At 43.9% G+C, this 24773-nt stretch overlaps 1 protein-coding gene across 13 annotated transcripts in view; it reads right to left on the reverse strand.

Annotated features, from left to right (window-relative positions):
• The window catches only part of ARHGEF33 (Rho guanine nucleotide exchange factor 33), a 223774-nt gene that overhangs the window by 63518 nt on the left and 135483 nt on the right, over positions 1-24773 (reverse strand). For 3 of the 13 annotated variants that reach the window (XM_068232179.1, XM_068232178.1, XM_068232187.1), the window contains exon 2: positions 8645-8796. The exons of the other annotated variants lie outside the window; for them this stretch is intronic. In XM_068232179.1, the coding sequence (XP_068088280.1) occupies positions 8645-8702 (58 nt within the window). In that variant the 5' untranslated portion in view covers positions 8703-8796. The remainder of the gene's footprint in view (positions 1-8644; positions 8797-24773) is intronic. 13 annotated transcript variants of the gene reach the window in all.

The raw sequence follows: 24773 nt of genomic DNA on the forward strand, positions 1-24773 counted from the left end.
ACAAGACAGGACAAATCTTCTGATGTATGCACTGAACCAGATAAGGACTCCACAACTACCTCTGGACTGGACAGAGACTCATCTAATACACTGGATTGGAGCTCATGAGGCGCTGCAGAACAAGTCAGTATTGCAGCAGCCCCCACTGGACTAGGCAAAACTGAGGAATTCCCTGGACAGGAAGGGGACTCTGGAACCTCTGCCACAGCGGCCAGAGAACCAGAATCTTTCAGGATACAGGGCAGGGTTTCAGGAACACTCATCAGACCGGACTGAAATTCTGAGATTTCTATTCTTTTGACCAGAGAATCAGAATTATCCATGTTACAGGGCAAGACTTCTGAAACATTCAGAGGACAGGGCTGGAGTTCCTCGGCTGTTACAACACTGGAGAGGGACTCAACAACATTGGTTAAATCAGACTGTGTACAGGGCAAGGTATCTAACACACTTGCTGACGAGGACAATATTTCAATGGCTTCTGCTTTGCTGGGCAGAAATTCATCAAGTTTTATTAGAGCAGACTGTAATTCCAAAACAGCTGCTAGACAAGTGAATATTACTGCAACACCAACTGAGGTAAGCAGTGCCTCAGACTCCTCTGCTAGAGGGTTTGAAGTATCCAAAGTACTGGGTGAAGCATAAGACTCTGCGACCACAGCTTCACTGGACAGGATCACTGAACAGTCCATATTGCAGGGCAAAACCATGGAAGCACCTGCTGGACAGCTTAATGATTCTGTGACCTGAGTTTCATTGGAGAGATCTACTGCACAATTCATGGTACAGGGCAATTTTACTGGAACATTTTCTGAACAAGGTAATAATTCTGCGATTTCAGGTTCACATAGCAGATGCTCTGAGCTATTCACGATACAGGGCAAATTTACTGGAACATTTTCTGAACAAGGTAATAATTCTGCGATTTCAGGTTCACATAGCAGATGCTCTGAGCTATTCAGGATACAGGGCAAATTTACTGGAACATTTTCTGAACAAGGTAATAATTCTGCGATTTCAGGTTCACATAGCAGATGCTCTGAGCTATTCACGAAACTAGAGCGAGGTGTAGAAACAGGAAGATCAAGACACAATGTTTGCGCATCTGAATCACCATTCATTTGTAAAATTGGAAAATTCAGATGCTGGGGTTCTGAGGTTTCTAGACAGGATTGCTGGGACTCAGAAACTGATGTAGTGCATCTATTGGCATCTGCTGGATCAGACAGGAGTTGAACTTTATTAACACAGGTAATTTCTGCAGAAGTGTTTGCAGAGGCAGGCAAGATTTTTCTGGTGTCTGTTTCACTAAACAAAGACTCATGAGTACTGGCTAGACTGGACTCGGAAGTCAGCCGGACCTCTGGATTCTCTGCTGAGAAATTTGTGCAGGGCAAGGTTAAGAATGTATCAGTGGCTTCTGTTTTACTGGTAAGTAACACTGAGTTATCCATGGTACAGGGTGGAATTGCAGGAACTTTAATTTCACACAAAAAGAGCTCCGAATCACCTGCTGAATCAGCGAAAGGTGCTGAAGCAGGCGGGTCAGAACGCCATATTTGCGAATTCGGAGTCACATAAAAATCATCCAAAATCAGTTCCCACACATCAATCAAAGGAGCCACACAGTCATACCTACACACACCAGTCTCTATTAGGTTATAGGCTGACTTAATGCATGCATTCAATACCATTTCACTTTTTGCACTGTAAAATTGACAAAATGAACTTGAATCATTCTTCCATTCACAGACCAGGGCTTCCATCTCTCCCCTCTCGAATGGAGGATCCCATGCATACTTAACAGCGAAACATTTAGGCTGATCACAGTTGGCAGATATGATTGTGGCAGGCACATGTATAGGGTTAATTAGCAGGTGATTGGCAGATTCCTTATTCTTAAGAATCTCCAATACCTGTAGCAAGTGTTGAACTGTAGTGTATGCAAACTTCCCTTGGTTCACAAATAAGTTGATTTGTTCAATACTCTGTAATATCTCCTCATAATCATACTCAGATAATTCTTTTAAACAAAAATCTTTATTTTCCCTAGCCAGGGAGGAAAGTTTATTAGTAGTTTCATAAGTCCATTTAACTCCCCTGAAAGACAATTGCATTTCATTATCTGTTAACCTCCCTGGCGTTCTATTAAAATCGCCAGGGAGGCTGCGGGAGGGTTTTTTTTTAAATTAAAAAAAAACTATTTCATGCAGCCAACTGAAAGTTGGCTGCATGAAAGCCCACTAGAGGGCGCTCCGGAAGCGTACTTTCGATCGCCTCCGGCAATCGAAAGTAACAAGATAGGCCGCAATGAGCGGCCTATCTTGTTTCGCTTTCCTCGTCGCCATGGCGACGAGCGGAGTGACGTCATGGACGTCAGTCGACGTCCTGACGTCAGAGCCGCCCGATCCAGCCCCTAGCGCCGGCCGGAACTGTTTGTTCCGGCTGCACTGGGCTCGGGCGGCTGGGGGGACCCTCTTTCGCCGCTGCACGCGGCGGATCGCCGCGGAGCGGCGGCGATCGGGCAGCACACGCGGCTGGCAAAGTGCCGGCTGCGTGTGCTGCTTTTTTCAGATTGAAAATCGGCCCAGCAGGGCCTGAGCGGCGACCTCCGGCGGCATACCCCGAGCTCAGCTCGGGATTACCGCCAAGGGGGTTAATGGCAGAATCTCATTATAGGTCTCAGTCGCTAAGGATAACGACTCTGCAGATCGGACACGTTTCTTATAACGTTTGCGTTTGGCCTTAGACCCTGCTGCCTTTGGTGATTTATTCAAAGCTGCAGGAAAATTATCAGGAACTCTCTCTGCTTGCTGATCATTTTTGCAAACAATTGAAGGGGAAGCTAATTGGCCTGCTGCCAGGAGTTCATTTAGAGGAAAAGGCAATGGATCTATGCGCAACCAGTTATGGATCACAAACGCTAGAAATTCCAGCGGTCTCTCTTTCAAATCGGAATGATTGAGAACATCAAATGCCCACTGAAATAATTCCCCTTTAAACAAAATATAACTTAATTGGAGTGCCCAGGTTGAAACAGGAGTCGCTTGGAGATCGGGATTGGCCAGGAACCTGGCACATTCAGAGAAAAACTCATTTTCTGTTTCAGAGTTAAGTTCTTCAAATTTCTTAAAGGAACAGGAACCATAATTAACAGTGTCATACTTTCTGGGAATCCCCCCCACAATGGGGATTGGTAATGGGGTTTTCATAATGTTAAGCTTGGAGGTGTATTCTCCACAGTCAGCATGCAACGCATGAGCTGACGTGGAGGAGGTACACACACTAGCACAAGGAAACAGGCTATCCCTAGTATAGTGGAGGGGAGGACTGACTCCAAAAGGAGATTGTGGCGCACAGAGCCGGTGCCGATCCGATAGCCACAACCATTACTTTTGCGATAACGTCTCAGCGCAAGGTAGCGCTGAGCGCATAAACCAGAACTGAGGAGATCAGGACAGGTAGACAGAATGAACGCTTGCTAGCTAGCCGCTACTTAGTGACAGCAAGCGTCCACAACAAGACAGACTGGAATGAGGCAGCCAATGCGTTTGCAGCGATGGCGTGCCTCACAAAGACAGGACAGGATAGTCAGGAAATAGCAGGATCAAGATAGATGAACGTAACACAGACAAAAATACAATAAGTATGTTTTCCTAGCGTATTACAATTACAGCTATCAATGAAACTATTTGTAACGTCTGACTAACATATGTATATATCGGCAATGAACCGATATATGACATAAGCAGGAACACTGACTTAGACTGGAGCAATACAGGGAACAGGACTCAGAAGGATTCGCTATCTCTTCGCAGAGATGAACGCAATCCACAAATGGTAACAGAACAGGATTCAGAAGGATTCGTTATCTCTTTGCAGAGATGAACGCAATCCACAAACGGTAACAGAACAGGATTCAGAAGGATTCGTTATTTCTTCGCAGAGATGAACGCAATCCACAAACAGAACCAGGAGCAGGGTAACTACCTCAGCACGGGTGATCACGGTACGCGCAACCTACCAAAACGTGCTGGAAAGCTGACTAACTGCACACAGGATATAAACAGTTCGTGTACATATACATCAGCGACACTGATGTATCAACGTAACACGAATACAAGGAAAATAATAAACGTGCTGGTATGCATATATATTAGCAATGAACCAATATATGATGCAAAGACCAGCAAAGTATCTTTAGAACAAGAAACACGATCGGGGGCTGAAGCGACAGCAAGACAGGCTTAAAGTGAAGCTATGAAAACCCGAGGAGTCCTGCAGGAAGCAGATCTTTATACTGAGGTCATCCAATGGGAGCAGACATGCAGATTCCCACACAGGTGAATGATAATCAGTCACAAGCTGACAGCAGGGAAAGGCAGACAAAGCTATGCAGCTTGCATGGAAAGAGATCAGAACTACCTGAGCTGCAGCACTACTACTTCCAGCAATACCTGCTGCAGCAGCGATCATGACAGTGGGGTGTTGAAGAGGGCGAGGAGGGGATGTTTGCAGGGCCGGATTTCTGGCAAGGCCGCATAGGCCATGGCCTAGGGCACCAGAAATTTAGGGGCGGCTCAGTGAGGGGCAGTAAAGCTGTTCTATGCAGCCATCCCTATCTACAAGGACAGATTTACCCTTTGAACCCTCTGTCCTGTACTTGTGTCGCCCCTGCAAGACCTGTAAGCTCTATCATGCAGATACACATCAGCCTCTCATGGTGACACAATGGTTCCATCATGAACGAGATAGCAAGCATAACATAAAAGTTCTTAAGGAAAACATAACATAGTCTATACGCATATGACTAAAATATTTATTGTCTGTGACATCCAATGATGAAAAGTAAGTAGAATTCTCATTGGGGCACACAGATATAAAAAACAAATAGACAGTATAGTTGGCCTTGGGCGGTAAAAAGTACAAATCCGGCCCTGGATGTTTGTGGCAGGCATTACTTACCTCCGGGGGGCTGCTCCCTAGCACCTCACCTGTATGGGCTGCACCATGTTCTCCAACCATAACCACAGGTGCCGCAGCAATGTCATGCTTTTTCTGGATAGCCAGGAGATGTTATCACATTAAAGGACTACATCTCTCAGAATGCATTGTTGTGTCCAGGAGCACAAGACACTGCTGCAGGCAGTTCAAACTGCGTCAGCTGGTGGAGAAAATGACTCAAAAATCATACTACTGACAGTCAGATGACCAGTCACTGTTACAACTCAACTGACTACATTGTTATTTTCAATTAGTGGCTAAGGAACTGCATATACCATCAAATTATCTTAATACTCAGGCCGTTCTCTTTTATTTTATTTTATTTTTTTTTTAATAAAGAAAAAACATAATTAGCAAGCAGCATATTTTGTATTTGTGATTTTGCGTTTTGCTTTCTTGCATCCGATTCGTTTTTTGGTTTGCGGTTTTCATGCAAATGTTTGTATTACCTTTTCTCCCGTGTATTGATAAAGTAATTTACATCATTTTGTATGTAATTAACTTTACATTCGTATGCACATATTGGGGGGGGGGAGGGGAGCATACATGTAGGCAGGTTTTTTTCTGCAGAAAATGTGGATGCAATAATTTGTGTTAAACTTGCATTAGAATTGTGTTGAATGCGAATTAGTGAGAAATGCAATTTGCATACAAATTTTGTCAAGTGTGAAAGCAGAGGATCAGCGTGCCAGCTAGAAAGCTACCTTCATCAATAGTTAATTTATTTTATTGGCATATGAAAAAAACAAACCAGGAACAACATTGCAACGATTGCACAGCAACAAGAATTTCCATTCCCTTCCACCCACACTACTAATGGCCAGACCTTCCCACCCCTTCCCCGAGTAAGTAATAATGCTTCCACATACCTACCAACTTTTTGAGATAAGAAAGAGGAACACTTAAACCACACCCCTAACCACGCCCCGTCACACCCCTAGTCAACATACCATAAAGATTTCAAGATAAAAATATGTTGTTTTATAATAAAAAAAACCACACTTGTCCTTTCTATTCTGATTTATTTTCCTTCATTTCAACATTTGAAAATAAGAAATATATCACTTTAAAAGATGAGAATAAAGTTTAGGGTCAATTAAACACATTTTTCAGTAAAAAAATATATATATATATTTTCATAGATCTGTACATCAGTCCTGAAAGAGGGACAGTTGAGGACGAAAAAGGGACAGAGGGATTAGGTTCACAAAGAGGAACTGTCCCTCTGAAAAAGGAACAGTTGATAGCTATGCTTCCCCCCCCCAGCTTGATCATGCACCCTCAATGTTAGACACCCCTCTCACGGACTAGAACAGACTCTATCTACTGCATTTTACCTAAGACATTGAAGTTTGCATGATCTTAGTTTTTTTGTTGTGAGCTCCTTGTATGTCCTACCTTGTATGTTAACCCCATTTATCTATTGTCCAGTGCTGGATAAGATGTTGGGGCTTTATAAATACAATAAGCAATAATCATATAAAGACTAATATGACAACATAATGCCTACATTTTAAGATACTATACTTTCTGCAGAAAATAAGACATGGAAACCTCCATATCACTCTTATTATGCTTGCTCTTTAATGTTTCCATATTGAGAAGGTCAGAACTACAGCTGGCCTTTTTACAGATTTATTATACTCAAAGTTGAGGATCTACATTTGTTTGTAGTCATGAATGGTATAGTAAAATGTGTACAGTATGCTGGACGTATCAATTTATAATGTTTCAGCACATCCTGTTAGTAAGAAGTCGCACTGGAGCCCCAAATCATCCAGGTTCTGACACATAGTTCCACCCCCTTGCTGAAAAATAGGTGCGCTTGAACTACACTTGTCTCCAGATACCACCCTGCCCAAAATAGCCAATCTTCTAACAATATTCTCCTGTCCTCCTCTTTAGATAACTTTGCTCATTCTAGCATAAAATACCTCTCTCACATTTCCTCCCTTTTCTGGAACTCTCCTTCACAATCTTTTTGATCCACACTTACCATCTTTAGGAATAACCTCAACTCACACTCAGTAGCTGGATAGTGTACTGATTAACCTCTTGATGACCAGTTAACGCCGATTGGCGTAAACTGGTCGTCTGCGGCCGCTCGTTCGAGCGGCCTTTCCATGTCCGTTCACGGAGGGTGTCTCCGTGAACAGCCGGAGAGCCGCCGATCGCGGCTCGCCGGCAAAATGTAAACACGCGGGGAAGAAACCCCCGCTGTTTACATCATACGGCGCCGTAAGGCAGATCGGCGATCACCGGCCTCTGATTGGCCGGGAATCGCCGGCCTATGATAGGCTGAAGCCTATCCTTCAATGCGCAGGACGGATATCCGTCCTGCGCAGCTCACAGGGGGAGGGAGAGGGACGGAGTGCAGAGAACGCTGCGGAGGGGGGCTTTAAAGAGCCCCCCCCCCCCGCAAAGCGCAGCAAGCCGGCGGCGATCAGACCCCCCCAGCAAGACATCCCCTTAGTGGGGAAAAAAGGGGGTAAGTCTGATCGCCCTGGCTCTATCCTAAAATGTGCTGCGGGCTGGAGAGCCCACGCAGCACAGATCAGCCATAAATCCCCTGGTCGTCAAGTGGTTAAGGGCACTGTCTTTGACATGGGAGACCAGGGTTCAAATCCTGGCTAGGGTCAGTACCTATTCAGTAAGGAGATCAAGGCAAGGCTCCCTAACACTGTAGGGTGGCCTCTTGAGTGTGTCCCAGTGGCTGCAGCTCTTGAGGGCTTTGAGTCCGACAGGAGAAAACCACTTTACAAATGTTCGGATTATTATTATTACATATTCAGACAAGCATATAACCTTACCTAAGGCAATTTAACTAGTCATTGACTACTACACTACCACCTTGTTCACAGCTTCCCCTTGCTTACTTACCCCCCATTGTAAGGGGTTAATGTGCAGTGCACCTTAACCCTTTACAATGTAAGAACAAATGGGAAGAACTATCTCCCCTTATACATATTTTCTACCTTTATGTACAAAGCATTATTCTCAGGTGGGTGGTCAATCAATGGCTACACAGCTGTGCACTGCATTAAATATATTTCAACAGTAACAAGGCCAGCAGTCCCATCTGATACCAGCCAGTTTTCTTCTGAAACCTGACACAAATCAAGAGGGAAAAGTGTGGTTTTCATGCATCTGGTCTGTAGATGGCACTTTTGTTAATATATAACTGATAAGATTATCTAGACTGCTGTGAATTGTTTGTTCCTGTTCTGCTCCAGCTAGGAAGAGTTTCAGTTCTTCTGCCTCTGTGATTACTGAACACAACAGAAAGATGGTACATTTCTGTAAACAACTGCACAATAATTAATAATAAAACAATAGTTTATATTGCAAACCTATACTGGGCTTTTCAGCTAGTCATTTAGAAAAACACTTGTAAGGAGAACAGTGATGGGAACAGATGTGTGACTTTACAGTGAGAAGGGCTGCTGGCAGGAAATAAGAAAGTTTACAGCCACTGAACCAAATAATGACAATTTTACTCCAGTTCTCAGCAAAGCACGAAACTCAAACAGCTATCGCTACAAGCGTAACAAGTGCATTTAGCTTCCTGTGGATACAAGCTTCCCAAGAGACATGCTTATCTGACTAAAGTGATAGACGTTTATATTTAGAAAGAGGTTACCTTCTTGTTTGTTTGAGTCCATGGCTGTCTTTCCCTGTTGTGAAGAAGCACAGATCATCCCTTCCCAGAGCTATTTTGTTGTCTGCAATGTTGTCTCATGGGGCAGCATTAACTATCATGTGAGTTCAATGATGCTTCATGACGGCCAATGCCTGTTTTCAGAAAAAGTATAAAGGGTTTATTGAAATTCTGGATCTAGAAAATGAAGAGGTTGAACTCACATGCAGTGACATGCTGAAAGATGACGTTTTTATAACATGAGGTTGATGCTATAGGTTATGGGAAATACACTGCTAGATAAGTATGTACTTTGTGTGTATCATTAGTGCTGGGACAAGGTCCCTCAGCATCCAAGGCTGAGATGCTAAAGTGCACCTCTAACCCATCAGAACCTGCTTGCAGCTTACTCTCTCGGTTAGGCTGACTGAGAAAGGTGCACCTCATTCATCCCTCCGACCCAAACACTCATACACAAGGTTACACGGCCAAACACCTACCACCCCTTTTGATGGTGCCACTTGTATCACAGAGCAACAGCTATGTACAGACACTGCCTGTCAGCCCCAGCTGTTTGCTCTGATGGTCATACTTAAAGCAGGGAATGCGAGTGCAGTTGGGCTGTGCAAGCAGGAGGCACTTTTGCTGTGCAGTTGTGTCTGGCTACAGCTTCTCTGATTCAAATGCTTCCCCTCAACGCTCATCCTGCATCCAACTCTGGCGTCTCAATCGGCTCTACCTTGGCCCGACCCCAGAGTCGTAACTATAAATCATGGTGCCCCCCAGCAAAACTTTGATGTGGCCCCTGCAATGTTCACAACCCTTCCCTAGCCTTCCCTTGGTGACCTTCAAAGCCTGGGGGCCCACCTTGCAAGGGTGATAAAACAAGTGTGGCCATCATAATGTGCACACCCATAACAAGTGTAGTGACAAAAACAGCTGATCTGGAACACCAGAGCAATATTGGAAGGAGTAAAATAGTAGTTGGGGCCCCCTTAAAACTCTGCCCCCCCCCCCCCATTTTTGTAGTGGCTGCTCCCCTATAGTTATGCCCCTGCCCGATCCTTACTATCTTATACTGACTAGTAGGACTGATTACTAAAATTTCACAGGGCTCAATATGCCTATATATTACCATTCAGCAGCCATTCAATGCCGGTCATTGTACCCCCTCACAGAGATACACTATAAATATGAACTCTTAATACAGAGAGTCTCCACCAGACATAAAAATAGGATCCGCCTCTACCTCCCCGTCACACTTCTCTCCCCATTCCAACCTACCCCATCTACCACCATCCTATTTGGCATACCTAGATGCAGACTACTAGTGCCTCTCACAGGGACCATTACATTTTATAGATGTGACACAATTCTATGTTCCAACAGAATGTGACATCTGGAACTGCAATTCTAAATCCTGAACAATACCTTGCAGAGTTGTGAGGGTAAGATTAGCCCTAAATAGTTTATTAGGCTACCTGTACATCATAAAGACTATCATTCTGTCCAGGGTGACATCAGTTCATATCTCTGCTACACAAAACAATGCAACATTCTGGATGACTTGATTGCATCATCATCATCTCAACCAACTTTACTGAATAGTATAATGTAATGAATAAAATAGATTTTTTTTTTACAATACCACTCTGTTAATTATTTAGTCAGTGCTTGCCCATTGTAAAATCCTTCATCCACTTGATTAGCAAGCGGAATTTATCACAGGTGGCAACATCTTTAGTGATGGCAAGGAGCATCACTGCAGAATGTTTGTTTCTTGTGTGCTCCGAAATGATTAGAAACAACATCTGGTCTCCCAGAGTGCACTGGGAGGAGAAAAACGCATAATAAACAGCCTAGGCTAAGCATCACTAGGTGGGTGGATTATATACCTATACACAGCAATATATAGATATAGGAAATGTTTCCGATGCTGAAACCAGGATAATTAATGTAAACGTGGGTATCCTAAATATTTTACTACATTCCAACATATGTCACTGGAGTTCCTCTTTAAATTAAACCAAAACTGATCAAGGTGCAGTCAACCTGCATTGTATCAATAAAGGATTCCAGCGCACATCTTTCAAATTTCATTAACATGCAAGTCCATTAGATGTACAAGCTTCTATATCTTGCTATCATCATTTCTCGGTCAATGCAGGTCCACCACCAGATACACCCCTTTAATCTCTTGAGGACCACAGTTTTAAACCTCCCTAAAGACCGGGTAATTTTTTGTAAAATAGGCCACTGCAGCTTTAAGGCCAATATTTATTCCTGCAGCTTTAAGGCCAATATCAATATTTATTCCTTTCTTTTTTTAAAATAAAATTAACTTTTTTTTTGTTTTTATTATTTTCCCTAGCTCCCTCCCTCCCTACCCCCGCCAGCCAATCACTGTGATCGGCTGTCATAGGCTTCAGCCTATGACAGCGGATCACTGCCGAGACTCTGGATGGGACAGCCTTGTGTGGTTATTCTTTAAAAGAGTGTATCTGGCGGTGGACCTACATTGACAGACAAATGATGATAGCAAGATATATAAGCTTGAACATCTAATGGACTTGCATGTCAATGAACTTTGAAAGATGTGCGCTGGAATCCTTTATTGATATAAGATTTGGTTGTGGCCTAAACCTGATTGAAGCACACTATTGAAATTCACTTGTGGTTACACTAATATTTCTGTTGCAACGCTTTGATATTGATTGATAATAAAGTCAACCTGCATTGGACATGTAGCAAAACTGATGCAGCATTGATGACAAACTGAGTTTAGAGTTTTGCATTCACTAGCTGTCACCTGTGCACATATGTGTGCCAATACAGTACTGGACACTTCCTGGGGATTGAAAAAACCTCCTGCCATAACTATCAGTGAACATCAGTTTTGGGCACAGAAACACCACTGACAGACAGTAGCCTGACATCCTGAGTGATGACTGATTTGTTGTCAATGTATCTAAGAACATGAATGTGCTGATAAACAGAATGTGTTGCTGCTTGATCAGAAGGTTTACTCAATCAAGAACTGGAACATGGATCAGCTTCAAGTTATTTTTACACCTTCAGTTATACCATAACCAAATGGAACTTAGAATCCAATAGCCATGTAATGTTGTGACACAGTTATAAGATGCAATTTGGTTTTCAGCCAAGGAGCTTAAAATGTTGTAAAACCTCCAGTATAAGTTTATAGTGGTGTTCTCCAGCCAAAGTGAGCCCTACTAAGCCAGGCCCAAGGTGTTCTGGTCAGTATACCTGCAAGTTAGGTTGATGAACAACTAGGACCAAACAGCTAATTATACACTTGAAGTGCATATGCAAAAGAAAAAGTGCTTGTGAAGCACCTCCCCATATGCTATGTACTCCTAGCTATGACACACAAAAAGCATTTGAAACTTTACAAAGTTTCCTTGTGTTGTTCTTGTTATCTTGTTAGAGTCTGATCCCCAGTGGAACTATGTTTATATTAACAGAGCTGGATTTACAGCTCAGGAGCCTATAGGCACAGGCATTCTGGTGTCCTAAACTGCGCCCCTCAACTCAGGCCACACCCCCATATTAAGTAGGTTTCCCTCCTCCCCAGACTAGGTAGCCAGATTTTCCCCAGTATTTGGTAGTCTCATTGATCGAGGTAGTAGATGTGCCCCCACCCCAGTAATTAGGGGAGGGGAGCCGCCTCTCCTACATAAGACGCCTGTAGGCACAAGCCTACTGTGCCTTATGGTAAATTGTTAAATTCACACAAGTTTGCATTAAGCCAGTTATTTTTAATCTATGTACTCTCACCTCTTATCATTGCATAAGAAGAAGTGTAATTGGTTTGGAAATTGCATAGGAATCAATTTTGTAATGTTTATTACAAAAAAATAAGTTGTCCTTTGAAGTTTAGCAGCTGAAAAATGTTAACATCCCTTTGCAGGTGGCTGTCTCAGCCAGAATTAAGGTGGCCATACCTCTCTCGATCTGCCACCAGATCGACCATCAGGTAGATCCCTCTCTTATCGAATCTGATTAGAGAGGGATCTATTGCTTACCCACACACTACATACAGAATCACCCTTATGCCACCGCCTGCAGTGCCACCCCTCATGTAATGTCCTACCCCACCTGGGCTTGTGGTGAGTGACGCAACTAGTCTCCCGAGGCTGAGCAGGGACACCCCACATTGGGTGAAGACTGCGGTGGAGATTGGGGCATAGGAACTTATAATAAGGCTAGGCCTTACAGGTATTTTTTGGAATTGCCACCTCGAGTGCCTGTACCATGTGCCACCACTGCATGTAGCGATGCCAGTACATGCCAGTCACATGGTACAGGAGGCCCAGATGGCCATGGAAAAACAAAAAGACCGGACACAGGAGGAGGCGAGGATTCATGCTGGGGTGACAAAGAAACCTGCAACTCTCATTACGGGCCCTGGGAGTACACATAACCTTGAGGGGAGACTGGCCAGGGATCCATTGTTCAACGGGAAATCGAATGCCATTATGGTTGCACACCCAATCAAGCACATTCGGCTTAAAATCTATCTAAACCATGGTCTATCTAAACCATACATTAAGTGGCCATGTTGCGGCATCAATCTCTGCCAGATTCAATTATTTAGATTGAATCTGTCAGATACAGACAGCTAAAATCAAGTAATGTATGGGCAAGTAGAGAAACAGACTGCTTGACTAAAGATGCCCATAAGTTACTCAACTTGGCTGAGGATCAACCATGCGATTTGATGCAACCAATATTGGACGTATCAATTGGACATGCAGGTAAATCTGAGGATGACATGCTCGATCGGGTGCGCAGTGGTAACGGCGTGCAATATCGGGCTGAGTAACAAACACGATGGAACCCCTGGCTCTGTCCACTTTAGAGTAAATTTGACCCCTGTGCGTGCATTTATACGTTACCCGTCCGCTGTTGCCCACTGCAGTGCACAAGCATCTTCTGATTCCTTCATTGCATGGGCATTGCGGTGGGCAACAGCGGAAAGGTAACCTATAAACGCATGCACTGTGTGGGGGGTACATTTACACTATGGGGGGCAGCGGATGCGACGCCACAAGGACGATTCATGAGAGATTTCATGCAGAAATTGATGGAGAATCCACCTGCGGTATGGGCAGCCGACATATCTCTCTCTGATCAGATTGGATCTGATCAGTCTATTGGTCGTATCTGCCCATTATCCCTACTAGATGGACCTTAATAGCTTCAAAGATGATCATTAAATGTTGAGAGATAATAGAATTGTTAGGTTTGTTTGGAAGAATCTGCTTATCAGTGTTAACAGTGAAGTTGAAAACCCCTTCCTAACATTCTTTTAAGCTTAAACAATTACATACAGTGACTAAAAAAAAGCCCGTAAAAGCTGATTGTCACCCCCAAAAAATAGATACTCAAAAATGACTTGCAGTAACCAGTACAGCTATGGGGGATACTTGTATTTAATGCGTACTGGCATTATTATTTAAGTTCATTAGGAAACGTAGTACCCGTACTATAGACTGTACTGCCATTTCATTTTTGTAAGTATAATAAGGTAGCCTACTGGTTGTTAGAACAAAAACATAAAAACGCTGTAAGAAAATGTTATTGGCTGCATAATTTACTTGTATTCAAACTTTCTGTACTGTAATTGCTACCATAAATTGCTGTGTTCTCTTTAATGTTGTAGCTAGCTGACTCTTTAAAACTTATTTTTCAAAGCAAGATTCACAGTCGCTTTTTACTAAGTAATCTTTAATTTGTGACATGTCCCCAGGCCCTCTCTTAGATAATTGCTTTGAACTGGACAACATCCAACACTTACATATTACTTTTACTGAATTTATAAGTGTTTTCTCAATGCTAATAGTGTTACAGTTAAAAAGAGCAGCAGCCATTAAAATCTCAAGAGCCTCCTGCAGAAACACATACCCCAATTAGTCCTCCTAGGTAGCAGGTTATTGCTTCTGCCTACATCCCCATTTACAGCAGCCTGTTTAACTAAAACGTAGGCAGGGCACACAGAGGACGTAGTGGGCGGGGCAGCAAATATGGCTCTCAACTTTGGGTGTCCCCTTGGCTGTGGGAAGGGAGACACAGCAAACCCTCCTGCCACACCTGTCCCAATGTTGAAGGTTTAAAAGTTCCATCCAGGTTTTTGACAGAAGCACTGCTGCTGATGTACCTCACAGCATCTCTGGTAGTTGGAAAACTGCTGTACTGAAGGCAGGATGGTACAAATGGCACTAGGCCTCAGCAGCCAAAACCCTGGATCTGCAGTAAAGATGTGATTCACTTTCTCTACATTTAAACTCTCCTGATTTCAATGGGAAAGGTGCATGTAGGAAACGGGGTCACAGATGTCCCAAATGCATTCGAGCTCTATGCTCCAGAGTGCCTTTTTGAGACCGCATCTGTTGCTCCCAAGAGAAAATATTATTGATAGGTTTGTCATGTAGCTACCACAGTGTTAATGACTGATACCTATCAGCTACCGTGAATGAAGTAATTGTTTCTAAATCTGGTTTGCCCTGCAACAAGTTAGTTCCAGTTCTGTTTAACCACTTAATGACAAGCTGACATAAAAACGTCCTGCTAGAGCCTCTTAACGGCTCCAGGACGTTTTTATAAGTCAAACAGTGCTGCTGCTGCTGTGCACGTGCGCGCCACTGCGCGTGCACATGCATTTCCATGCGCGCACACGTGGAAATAGTGAAAAAAAACCATCATAAAAAAATACACCTTTATTTCCAAATAATATATTGTCACCATACTTTGTACTAGGGACATAATTAAAATCTTGTGATAACCAGGAAAAATAGGCAAATAAAATTTGTGGGTTTTATGCACAGTAGCAGTGTTTATATACATTTTTTCCATGCTTTTCCCTTTAAAATGCATAGTAAATATAGTAATTACTAAAAACAAATATCAACCCCAAAAAGCCCAGTTGGTGGTGACAAATGGTTCCCATGCCTGTCGGCCGGTGACGGCCAAACCGGAAGTGTTCGCCGGCGGGTCCTGGACCATCGGAGCGGGGCTGCGAGGGCACCGATCGGCTGCAGGGGGCTGAGGGAAGCCCCAGGTGAGTTAATCTCATTTTTTTTACTTGACTTTAGGTTCACTTTAAAGTGGATCTGAGATAAACTTTTACTCATTGCATAATTGTGTTCCTTTCATATAGTTTATAGGGCATTCCTCAAGCCAAATACTTTTTTTGTTTTAATACTCTAATTCCCTATAAACTAAACAAGCCTCGCCCACAGCTCCTTTTGTGCCTTGGCGCTGTAGCAAGGGCTTATGGGAGTTCAGTCTGGGCAGGAGGAGGTTACTAGCCATTGATTTCAGAGGCAGAGGTGAGAAGGGAGGAGGAGAGGGAACTAAATTTAAACACAGGCAAGCTGATAGCATCTCCAGCCCTCAGCCTGTGACAATGTGACAAACTGTTTGATCAAAAGACCGCACTCACGTCAGTGGGCAAGCTGGTGCCGGGCCCCAAGGCCATCAATCACAGTTATCATGAAGGAGTCCGCACACAGACTTATCGGAGCAATCCACGTAAATGTTATTGTCCCATCACATGTGTGGATATAAATAGTCTGACCTGCATAGGCCGACGATCGTTTCGGGGCCACCCAGGGTCCCCTTTATCAAGGCGGATAGCAGCAAAGACATATATGGGTATATGTCTGTGCTGCTATCCGCCTTGATAAAGGGGACCCTGGGTGGCCCCGAAACGATCGTCGGCCTATGCAGGTCAGATTATTTATTTACACACATGTGATGGGACAATAAAATTTACGAGGATTGCTCCGATAAGTCTGTGTGCGGACTCCTTCATGATAACAATGTGACAAACAGAACATGGCTGCCCTCATTGTATCACAGTAATAAATAATCATACACTTTTAAAGCTGTTTGCAGCTAGATATGCTGCGTAAACTATCTCAACTTTAGATAAGATATATAGACAAGTTACTTGTTATAGTTAGTTTTTCATCTTGGATCCGCTTTAAGTTAACTGCGCTTCCTGTGGAGCAAGGAACACAAAGTCAAATTATCTGTTTGTCCACCATGGAACTGGAATATACTGTTACTGTAAAATGCACTCTGACTGGATAAAGCGCAGCCCCAGACACAACATGAAAATTAACACTTTGGCAGAATTTTTTTGCGGCTACTTTTCCTTTCTGTTTCGTGACAATCCCTTCTGGATTGATTTTATTTCTATGACAGTTCATGTTTTGTTGGGTAAAAAAATCTTGTGCTGTACTAGATTCAGTATGTCATTTCTGATGGCTTCCCAGTGAATAGTTTACATGATATGAAGCCTTTTTTGAGGGGAACCTCATGAGTCGCAAAACACGTCAGGCCTCCCTACAATTTGAAGACCTTTGTATGTGAATAAATCATGCTTTTATAAATATGATTAATGGACATGATAAAAAGTTATATTTTGATGTTTTATTTCGACTCCTTTTAAACCGTTATTTGATCTTTTAGACAGTGGTATAGCTAGTGATCATGAGGCCCCATAGCAAAACTTGTATGGGGCCCTCAGATGTAGGCACTCCTAAGCAATGCCACCTCACTCTACCTTATAGATAAGAGTTAATTAGGCAATTTACATTCTCATGCAATCAGCACTGCACATAGTTCATGGGCAGCAAGACAAAGTCAGAGGGTGGAGAAACAAAAGAAAGTTAATAGTGAATACATTAAGTACCACCTGGGCCCTCTCTGCTCCAGAGCCCCATAACAATTGCTATGGCTATTGCTACACCCCTGCCTTTAGATCTTTTTGATGACTGCATGTAACTCATAGCATGGAGAGGAAGACATCACTAATTACCTCATCTTTTTCTCTTAAAGGAATCCTGAAATGTGTTTAAAAATTCTGCCGCTCTGTGCCCACTCCATCCCGGAACAATCCTCCAGTCCCCCGCCGCGAATCACTTTCAGTGACTGAGCCTGTCTCCGGCCATTGCGCCTGCACGCTTCTGGCTATGCGCAGTACAAGGTTTTCTCGTACATGCTCCCGGCGAAGTGGACATCGACTTGCCAGTTGGCAACAGTGAAAGTTCTTATTCGATATAAGTTTATCTAGAGTGGTAAATTTCTCTAATCAATTTTTATGAAAATTGAATGGTGTGTGGTAGATGGTGTGTCAGTTTATAAATATACTGTATACACCTAAGCAATTTTCTCAGAGTTTTCAATCAATTTTTTCTTTATTGGGGAAAAATTTTACAAATGTGTGTGGTACATAGATCAGATTTTTCAAATGCCACGGTCAATCAGAAAAATGTATTGTGATCCGTGAATTGAAAAGAAATTTAAAAAATTGTACGGTGTGTGGCCACCTTAATCTTTTCTGTGGTCCGAACCTAGTCTTTCACTGGACAGTGTGACGAGAGCTAGATGGAATGGGACAAGTAGCGTACTTTTATAAAGACTTTTTAGCTCTGCTGCCACAACAACTACGAGGTACAACAGCAGCAGCAACAACATTCAGATTTATGATGTCCATAGATTTTGACTTAAAAAAAAAAGTTATAAAGTAAGATTTTAAGGGTGAATATTAAACTCAGTAAGTTGGCTAAATGGACCTGATTCAGACTTCAGTTCTAATCTATAATGGTTTTTGACAGTTTGTGAACTCTTTCATCCACCCACGGTGGCGTAGTGGTTAGCTCTCTCGTCTTGCAGCACTGGGTCCCTGGTTCGAATCCCAGCCAGGGCACTATCTGCAAAGAGTTTGTATGTTCTCTCCGTGTCTGTGTGGGTTTCCTCCGGGCACTCCGGTTTCCTCCCACATTCCAAAAACATACGGATAAGTTAATTGGCTCCCCCTAAAAAATTGGCCCTAGACTACAGTACTTACACTACATAATATAGACATATGGCAATGGTAGGGATTAGATTGTGAGCTCCTTTGAGGGACAGTTAGTGACAAGATATATATATATATATATATATATATATATACACACACACACACTGTACAGCGCTGCGTAATATGTCGGCGCTATATAAATACTAAATAATAATAATAATAATAATCCACCAGGACAGGCTGCCAATCACTAGTGGAGATTGGATCCATTGAAGACCGTAGTAGGATGTGCCCATAATGAAGCAGAATGCATCACTTTCTTACAGGGAAGAGGGGAAGGAACTTAAGGGGAGGGGAGGGGGGGATTGCAAGAAAAATAGTGGTGAGAATCTTATCAATTGTGTAATGGCAGAGTCCACAATCATGTGACCAGAGGCTGGGCTCTCCACTTCCCACCTTTCCTTCAGTACTGTGCAGCATCCCTTTGCTTTATGAGAGGGGGTGTGGCCCTGACTGCCACTCACCTTGCCTCTAGGAAAGGCTTATTGGAGGTGGGCAATTATCGGACTGCCAGTTACTCAAAGAGTGCAGGAAGGAGCCTGGCAGTCTGCCATAGAAGAAAGTCCACCCCACAACAGTAAAAAAGCGGAAAATTGTATACTCACCTAACGGTAATTTTCCTTTCCTGATGCATCCATGGCAGCACATTGGATAGTGATTCCGCCCCCACTACCTCATAGGACCAGTAAATATTTAAATGCGTTTGAGAGGAGGTGCTTGCTGTCTTTGTAACTATTAACTCACCGAATAATCGGGTGGGATCCATGTGCTGCCATGGATGCATCAGGAAAGGAAAATTACTGTTAGGTGAGTATACAATTTTCTGCTTTCCTTATGCCTCCATGGCAGCACATTGGGATCTAAGTAGTAAAAATTAAAGGGTGGGAGACATGTATATGCTGAAACACACAGAAAATGTATTCATAATGTAATCATTCATAATGTAGCCATAGAGGAGGAGATTACAGCTCTCCCGAACTCTAAAGATGTTGAGGTAGACACATGCACTTTATAATGTGATATGAAGGTATTAATCGTGGACCAATTTGCCGCTTGACAAATTGTCCACAATGATACATTCGACACTTCTGGTTGAGTGTGCCACGCCCTGACATCTTCCGGAGGCTGCATGTTGATAGCCCTGTAGGAACTTTGAATTACTTTAACCAGCCAGGAGGCTATGGTTCTGGATGAGGCAGGCTGCCCCTTCCTATATCCTGCTGGCACCACAAACAGATGATCCGATTTTCGAAATGGCTCCGTTGCCGCTAGATATGCAGTTAGAACTCTGGCGACATCTAGAGTGTGAATAGCCGAGTTTGTATCTTCTTTGAATACAGGGAGCGAGAACTCCTGATTTAAATGATAAGACTTTGCCACCTTGGGTAGGAAATGTTCCATCGGTCTTAGTTGAACTCGGTCATAGTAAAAGACCAGATATGGTTCCCTGCAGCTTAAAGCACCTAGTTCCGAAAATCTGCGAGCTGAGGTAATGGCTACCAGGAAACAAGCTTTTAAAGTCAAGTTCCAAAGTGAACAGGAATGTAACGGCTCAAAAGGATTGCCCATGAGGTAGTTCAGTACAAGAGGTAGGTCCCATTTAGGATACACCGCCTTTCTTGGAGGTTTTATTTTAATTACTGCTAGCATGGATTGCTTGGGTTGCTTGACTAATGGATGAAGGGCCCAACGATAGTCCGTTAAAGCCGATAAGGCCGATATTTGTACTTTTATGGTGTTATAACTGAGTCCTTTTTCAACTCCTGTCTGGAGAAAGGCTAATATGTGTTGTGGTTCCGGCTGTAATGGATTGAAGGAAGAGTCTACCGCAAATGCTGTAAATCTGTTCCAAATGTTATGGTAGGATCTATTAGTTGATGGTATCCTTGCTTGAAGTAGAATGTTGATTACTTGAGGAGTGCAACCTAACTTCTCTAATTTCCGCCTCTCAACCTCCACACCATTAATTTCAGTTTGGCCAGATCGGGATGTAGAATTGGACCCTGAGATAGCAAGTTCTTCTTGATTGGAATGAGGATTGGCTTGAGAGTTGACATCTGTCGTAAGAGTGGATACCACGGTCGGCGAGGCCAGTCTGGAATGACTGCTACCAGTATCACATTCTCCTGTTGTAGTATCTTGAGGAGCTTGTAAATCATGGGTATAGGAGGGAACACATACCCCACATGGAAGTCCAATTGCACAGTTAACGCATCCACTGCCTCCACCTTCGAAAAGGGGTATTTCGCTAAGAATCTCTTGCACTTCGCATTCTTGCTGGATGCCATTAAGTCCACTTCCGGTATCTCCCATAATGAACATATCCACGAAAAAGTTCTGTGATCCAGGGCCCATTCATTGTTGTCCAACGACTTCCTGCTCAAGTAATCTGCCTCTAGGTTCTGTACTCCCGGAATATAAACTGCCTTTAGTGATGTTAAGTTCTCTGTCAACTGAAAGATTTTATTCGTAATGTTCATTAGTGCAGGACTGCGTGTACCGCCCTGTCTCTGTATATAGGCCACTGCTGTCGTGTTGTCTATACGTAGTAGACAGTTCCTGCGAGCAATGTGGCTGAGGAAGTTCTGTAGAGTAAACAATGCTGCCATTAATTCCAGATGATTCAAGGACTGCATCTCCAACCCTCTGCACCATGTGCCCTGGGCTACTAGTTCTCCGCAGGTAGCTCCCCATCCCCTCTTGCTGGCATCTGTGGTGATTATCACCGAGGGATCTGGGGAAATCTGGACATGGCGATGTATGTTCGCATTTGACATCCACCAAACGAGGCTGTTTGTCATTTTGTCGGAAATTACAATGCGTTGTTCCAGATTCTCCCTGTCCCATTGCTGCAGGAACCCCTCCTGAAAGTCTCGTATGTGCCAGTGGGCCCATGGCAGCATAGGGATGGTCGACGAGAGGGTGCCCAATAGTTTTAGGCAATTCCTTGCTGAGCAGTGTGATGTTTGTATCATCGTCTGGACTTTTTCCTGGATTGCTGGAATCTTTTCCTCTGGAATCGATATTTAATTTATTTGGGTTTGAAACCGTGCACCCAGAAAGATTAAATCTTGTGTTGGATTTAGATGGCTTTTCTCTTGGTTTATCAACCACCCGAACCTTTTTAAAGTTTGGAACAGAATCTGTCTGTGTCACAGAATTGTTTCTTGATTGTCTGACAACAGAAGGACATCATCCAAGTAATGAAAGACGCGTAAGCCTAGAGTTCTTAACATGACTATCAGAGACACGAGGACTTTGGCAAATGTCCTCGGCGCGGTGGAAATGCCAAAGGGGAGGCATCTAAACTGGAAATGCTGGTTGCCCACCACGAATCTTAGATACAGATGCAGGTATTCGTCTTGAAGGTCTACTGACAGCAACCAATCTTTCGTTGATACAGCTTGTATTATCGACTGAAGGGACTCCATTTTGAAACTGCTTAGATCGATGAATCGATTCAGTCTCTTCTGGTACAAAACAGGACGTAACTTTCCTGATTTCTTTAGAACAAAGAACAGAGGAGAGTAAAACCCCTCTCCTTTCTGATCTGAAGGTACCTGTGAAAATGGAGGAAAACTCGACTAAACCAGGATTTCCTACAGTACAAGACTAACCTGCTGCAGTTCCACACTGCCCTTGCTCATGCAAAGCAGGAATACTTAACCAAGCTCATTGGAGCACAAGCTTCAATCCCCGGCGTCTTTTTGGCACCTTCAACTCCCTGCTTAAACCCACCCACCTTCTGTTTCCTCCCTCTCTGCCACAGATTTAGCCACCCACTTCACCAACAAAATAGTCTCCATCTGTCAGGAAATATCCAATCTCCAATCTTCACCTCCCACCCGCTCACAACCAACTTCTCCTCCACCCTATCCTCCCCTCACCTCCTTCACTCCTACTACCATTGAGGAAGTCAACCACCTACTGCAGACTTCCCATACCACTACCTCCCCCCTTGACCCTATCCCTTCTGATCTACTTCAGCCTCACTTCAAGGATTTGGCACCAGTCCTCACTACCCTGTTTAACCTCTCCCTATCCACAGGCACCTTCCCCTCAGACTTCAAGCAGGCCACAGTACTGCCCCTGCTCAAGAAACCCTCCCTCGACCTCTCGCTACCCTCCAACTACCGCCCGATCTCCCTCCTCCCCTTTGCCTCAAAACTCTTTGAGCGTCTGGTTCACAAACGCCTGACCCAGTACCTCAATGCCAACTCACTACTAGACCCACTACAATCTGGATCTGAACTCTCACCAAAGTGGTAAATGACCCTGCCTTAGCTAAAGCTGAAGGTAAATACTCCATTCTCCTCCTCTTTGACCTTTCAGCAGCTTTTGATACAGTAGATCATCCCCTACTCCTCCAGTCCCTCCAGTCCATGGGCATTCATGATCTCGCCCTGACCTGGCTTTCATCCTACCTCTCCAACCGCTCCTTCACGACCTCCTTCAATGAGTCCTCGTCCACCCCCAACCACCTCTCAGTGGGAGTCCCCCAAGGCTCGGTCCTTGGCCCCCTACTGTTCTTCCTATACACATCCTCCATTGGCAAGGTTATCTCCTCCATGGGTTTTAACTATCATCTGTATGCAGATGACACCCAAATCTACTTTCACACCCCTGACATATCCACCACTACCATGGACAAGGTCTCCTCCTGCCTATCTGCCATCTCCTCCTGGATGTCCGCTAGGTTCCTGAAACTAAATCTAGACAAAACGGAATTTATGATCTTCCCACCCCGGTCATCCCTGGACCTCCCAGTTGTGCAGGTCACTGTTAACCACTCGCCCTACCTCTCAAGCCCGCTGTCTGGGTGTCACCCTGGACTCCGCACTCTCCTTCACTCCCCATATCCAAAACCTCACAAAGTCCTGCAACTTCCACCTTCGTAACATCTGTAAGATTCATCCTTTCCTAACCTCTGCCACCACCAAACTCCTCATCCATGCCCTCATAATTTCCCGCCTCGACTACTGCAATGCCCTTCTGTCTGGTCTTCCTATGACCCGAATAGCCCCACTGCAGTCCATCATGAATGCAGGAGCCAGAATTATCCACTCCTCCCATCGCTCCACCAGGGCGGCTCTCTCCGTGAATCCCTCCACTGGCTTCCTATCCAGTCCAGAATCAGATTCAAGATATTGTGTCTGACCTACAAATCCGTCCACAAAACCTGTCCAACCTACATTTCTGATCTTACTCAGAGATACACACCAAGCCGCTCACTCCGCTCCTCCAATGAACTTCGCCTGACCGTCTCCCACATCACCCAGTCCCATGCACGCCTCCAGGACTTCTCAAGAACCGCTCCAACACTATGGAACTCCCTACCTCCACCCATTAGGGCAGCCCCCTCCTTCAACACCTTCAAGAAGGCCCTCAAAACTCACCTTTTCACTCTGGCCTACCACCCATCACAATTGCTCTAAACCCACAGCTGAACTCTGGTCTCACTACCTCTCGTGTCCCTACCACTCCCTCTAGATTGTAAGCCTTTGGGCAGGGTCCTCCTCCTTTTGTGTCCTACCTGATCATGCACCTCCATTACTGTAAACCCATGCTATGCATTTGAGTGAACCTAACTTGCCTAATCTCCATGCTCCCATCCAAAGACTGACTAAGCATTAACTTGTACTCATACTGTGCTGTGTGATCTGGTTTACTTGTATTCCTGTATTGTCATATTGCTGTATGTGACCCCTAAATATTGTCTGTAACCTAAATTAATGTCCAGCGCTGTGTAATATGTTGGCGCTTTATAAATACAATAAATAATAATAATAATAATATGGCCCGTTTCTCTCCAGATAGGAGTATAAGATGAGTCTCTTGTCGTGGTTTGTCAGTATTCTGATTGGTATAAACGTGTTTGGAGGAGTCCTTTTGAAGGTCCAGTGAAAGTCTGAAGCCCACACTTTGCTGACTGCTTGTAGTCGAGCTCCCACCGGCACCTCCTGGACAGATGGATTGTCAAAAAGACTTCTTCTGAGAAGTCCCCGGAGTCGCTGATTTCTGTTTATTAATAGAGTTTAATGTGCCTTGGGTACTCTTGCAGTTTCTTTTGAAGTTTTTGCCCGGGCTATAGGATCTGGCATTCCTGTACCTATTCTGTTGTTGCGAGGCAGAGAAATTTAGTTTTGCTGGCCGCTTATCTTGCGGTAATAGACCCGATTTTCCACCAGTCACTTTTGTAATTGCGGCATCCATTTTTTCTCCGAACAGTGATTTTCCGTC

This window comes from Hyperolius riggenbachi, chromosome 4 (assembly GCF_040937935.1).
Source record: "Hyperolius riggenbachi isolate aHypRig1 chromosome 4, aHypRig1.pri, whole genome shotgun sequence".
Lineage (NCBI taxonomy): Eukaryota > Metazoa > Chordata > Amphibia > Anura > Hyperoliidae > Hyperolius > Hyperolius riggenbachi.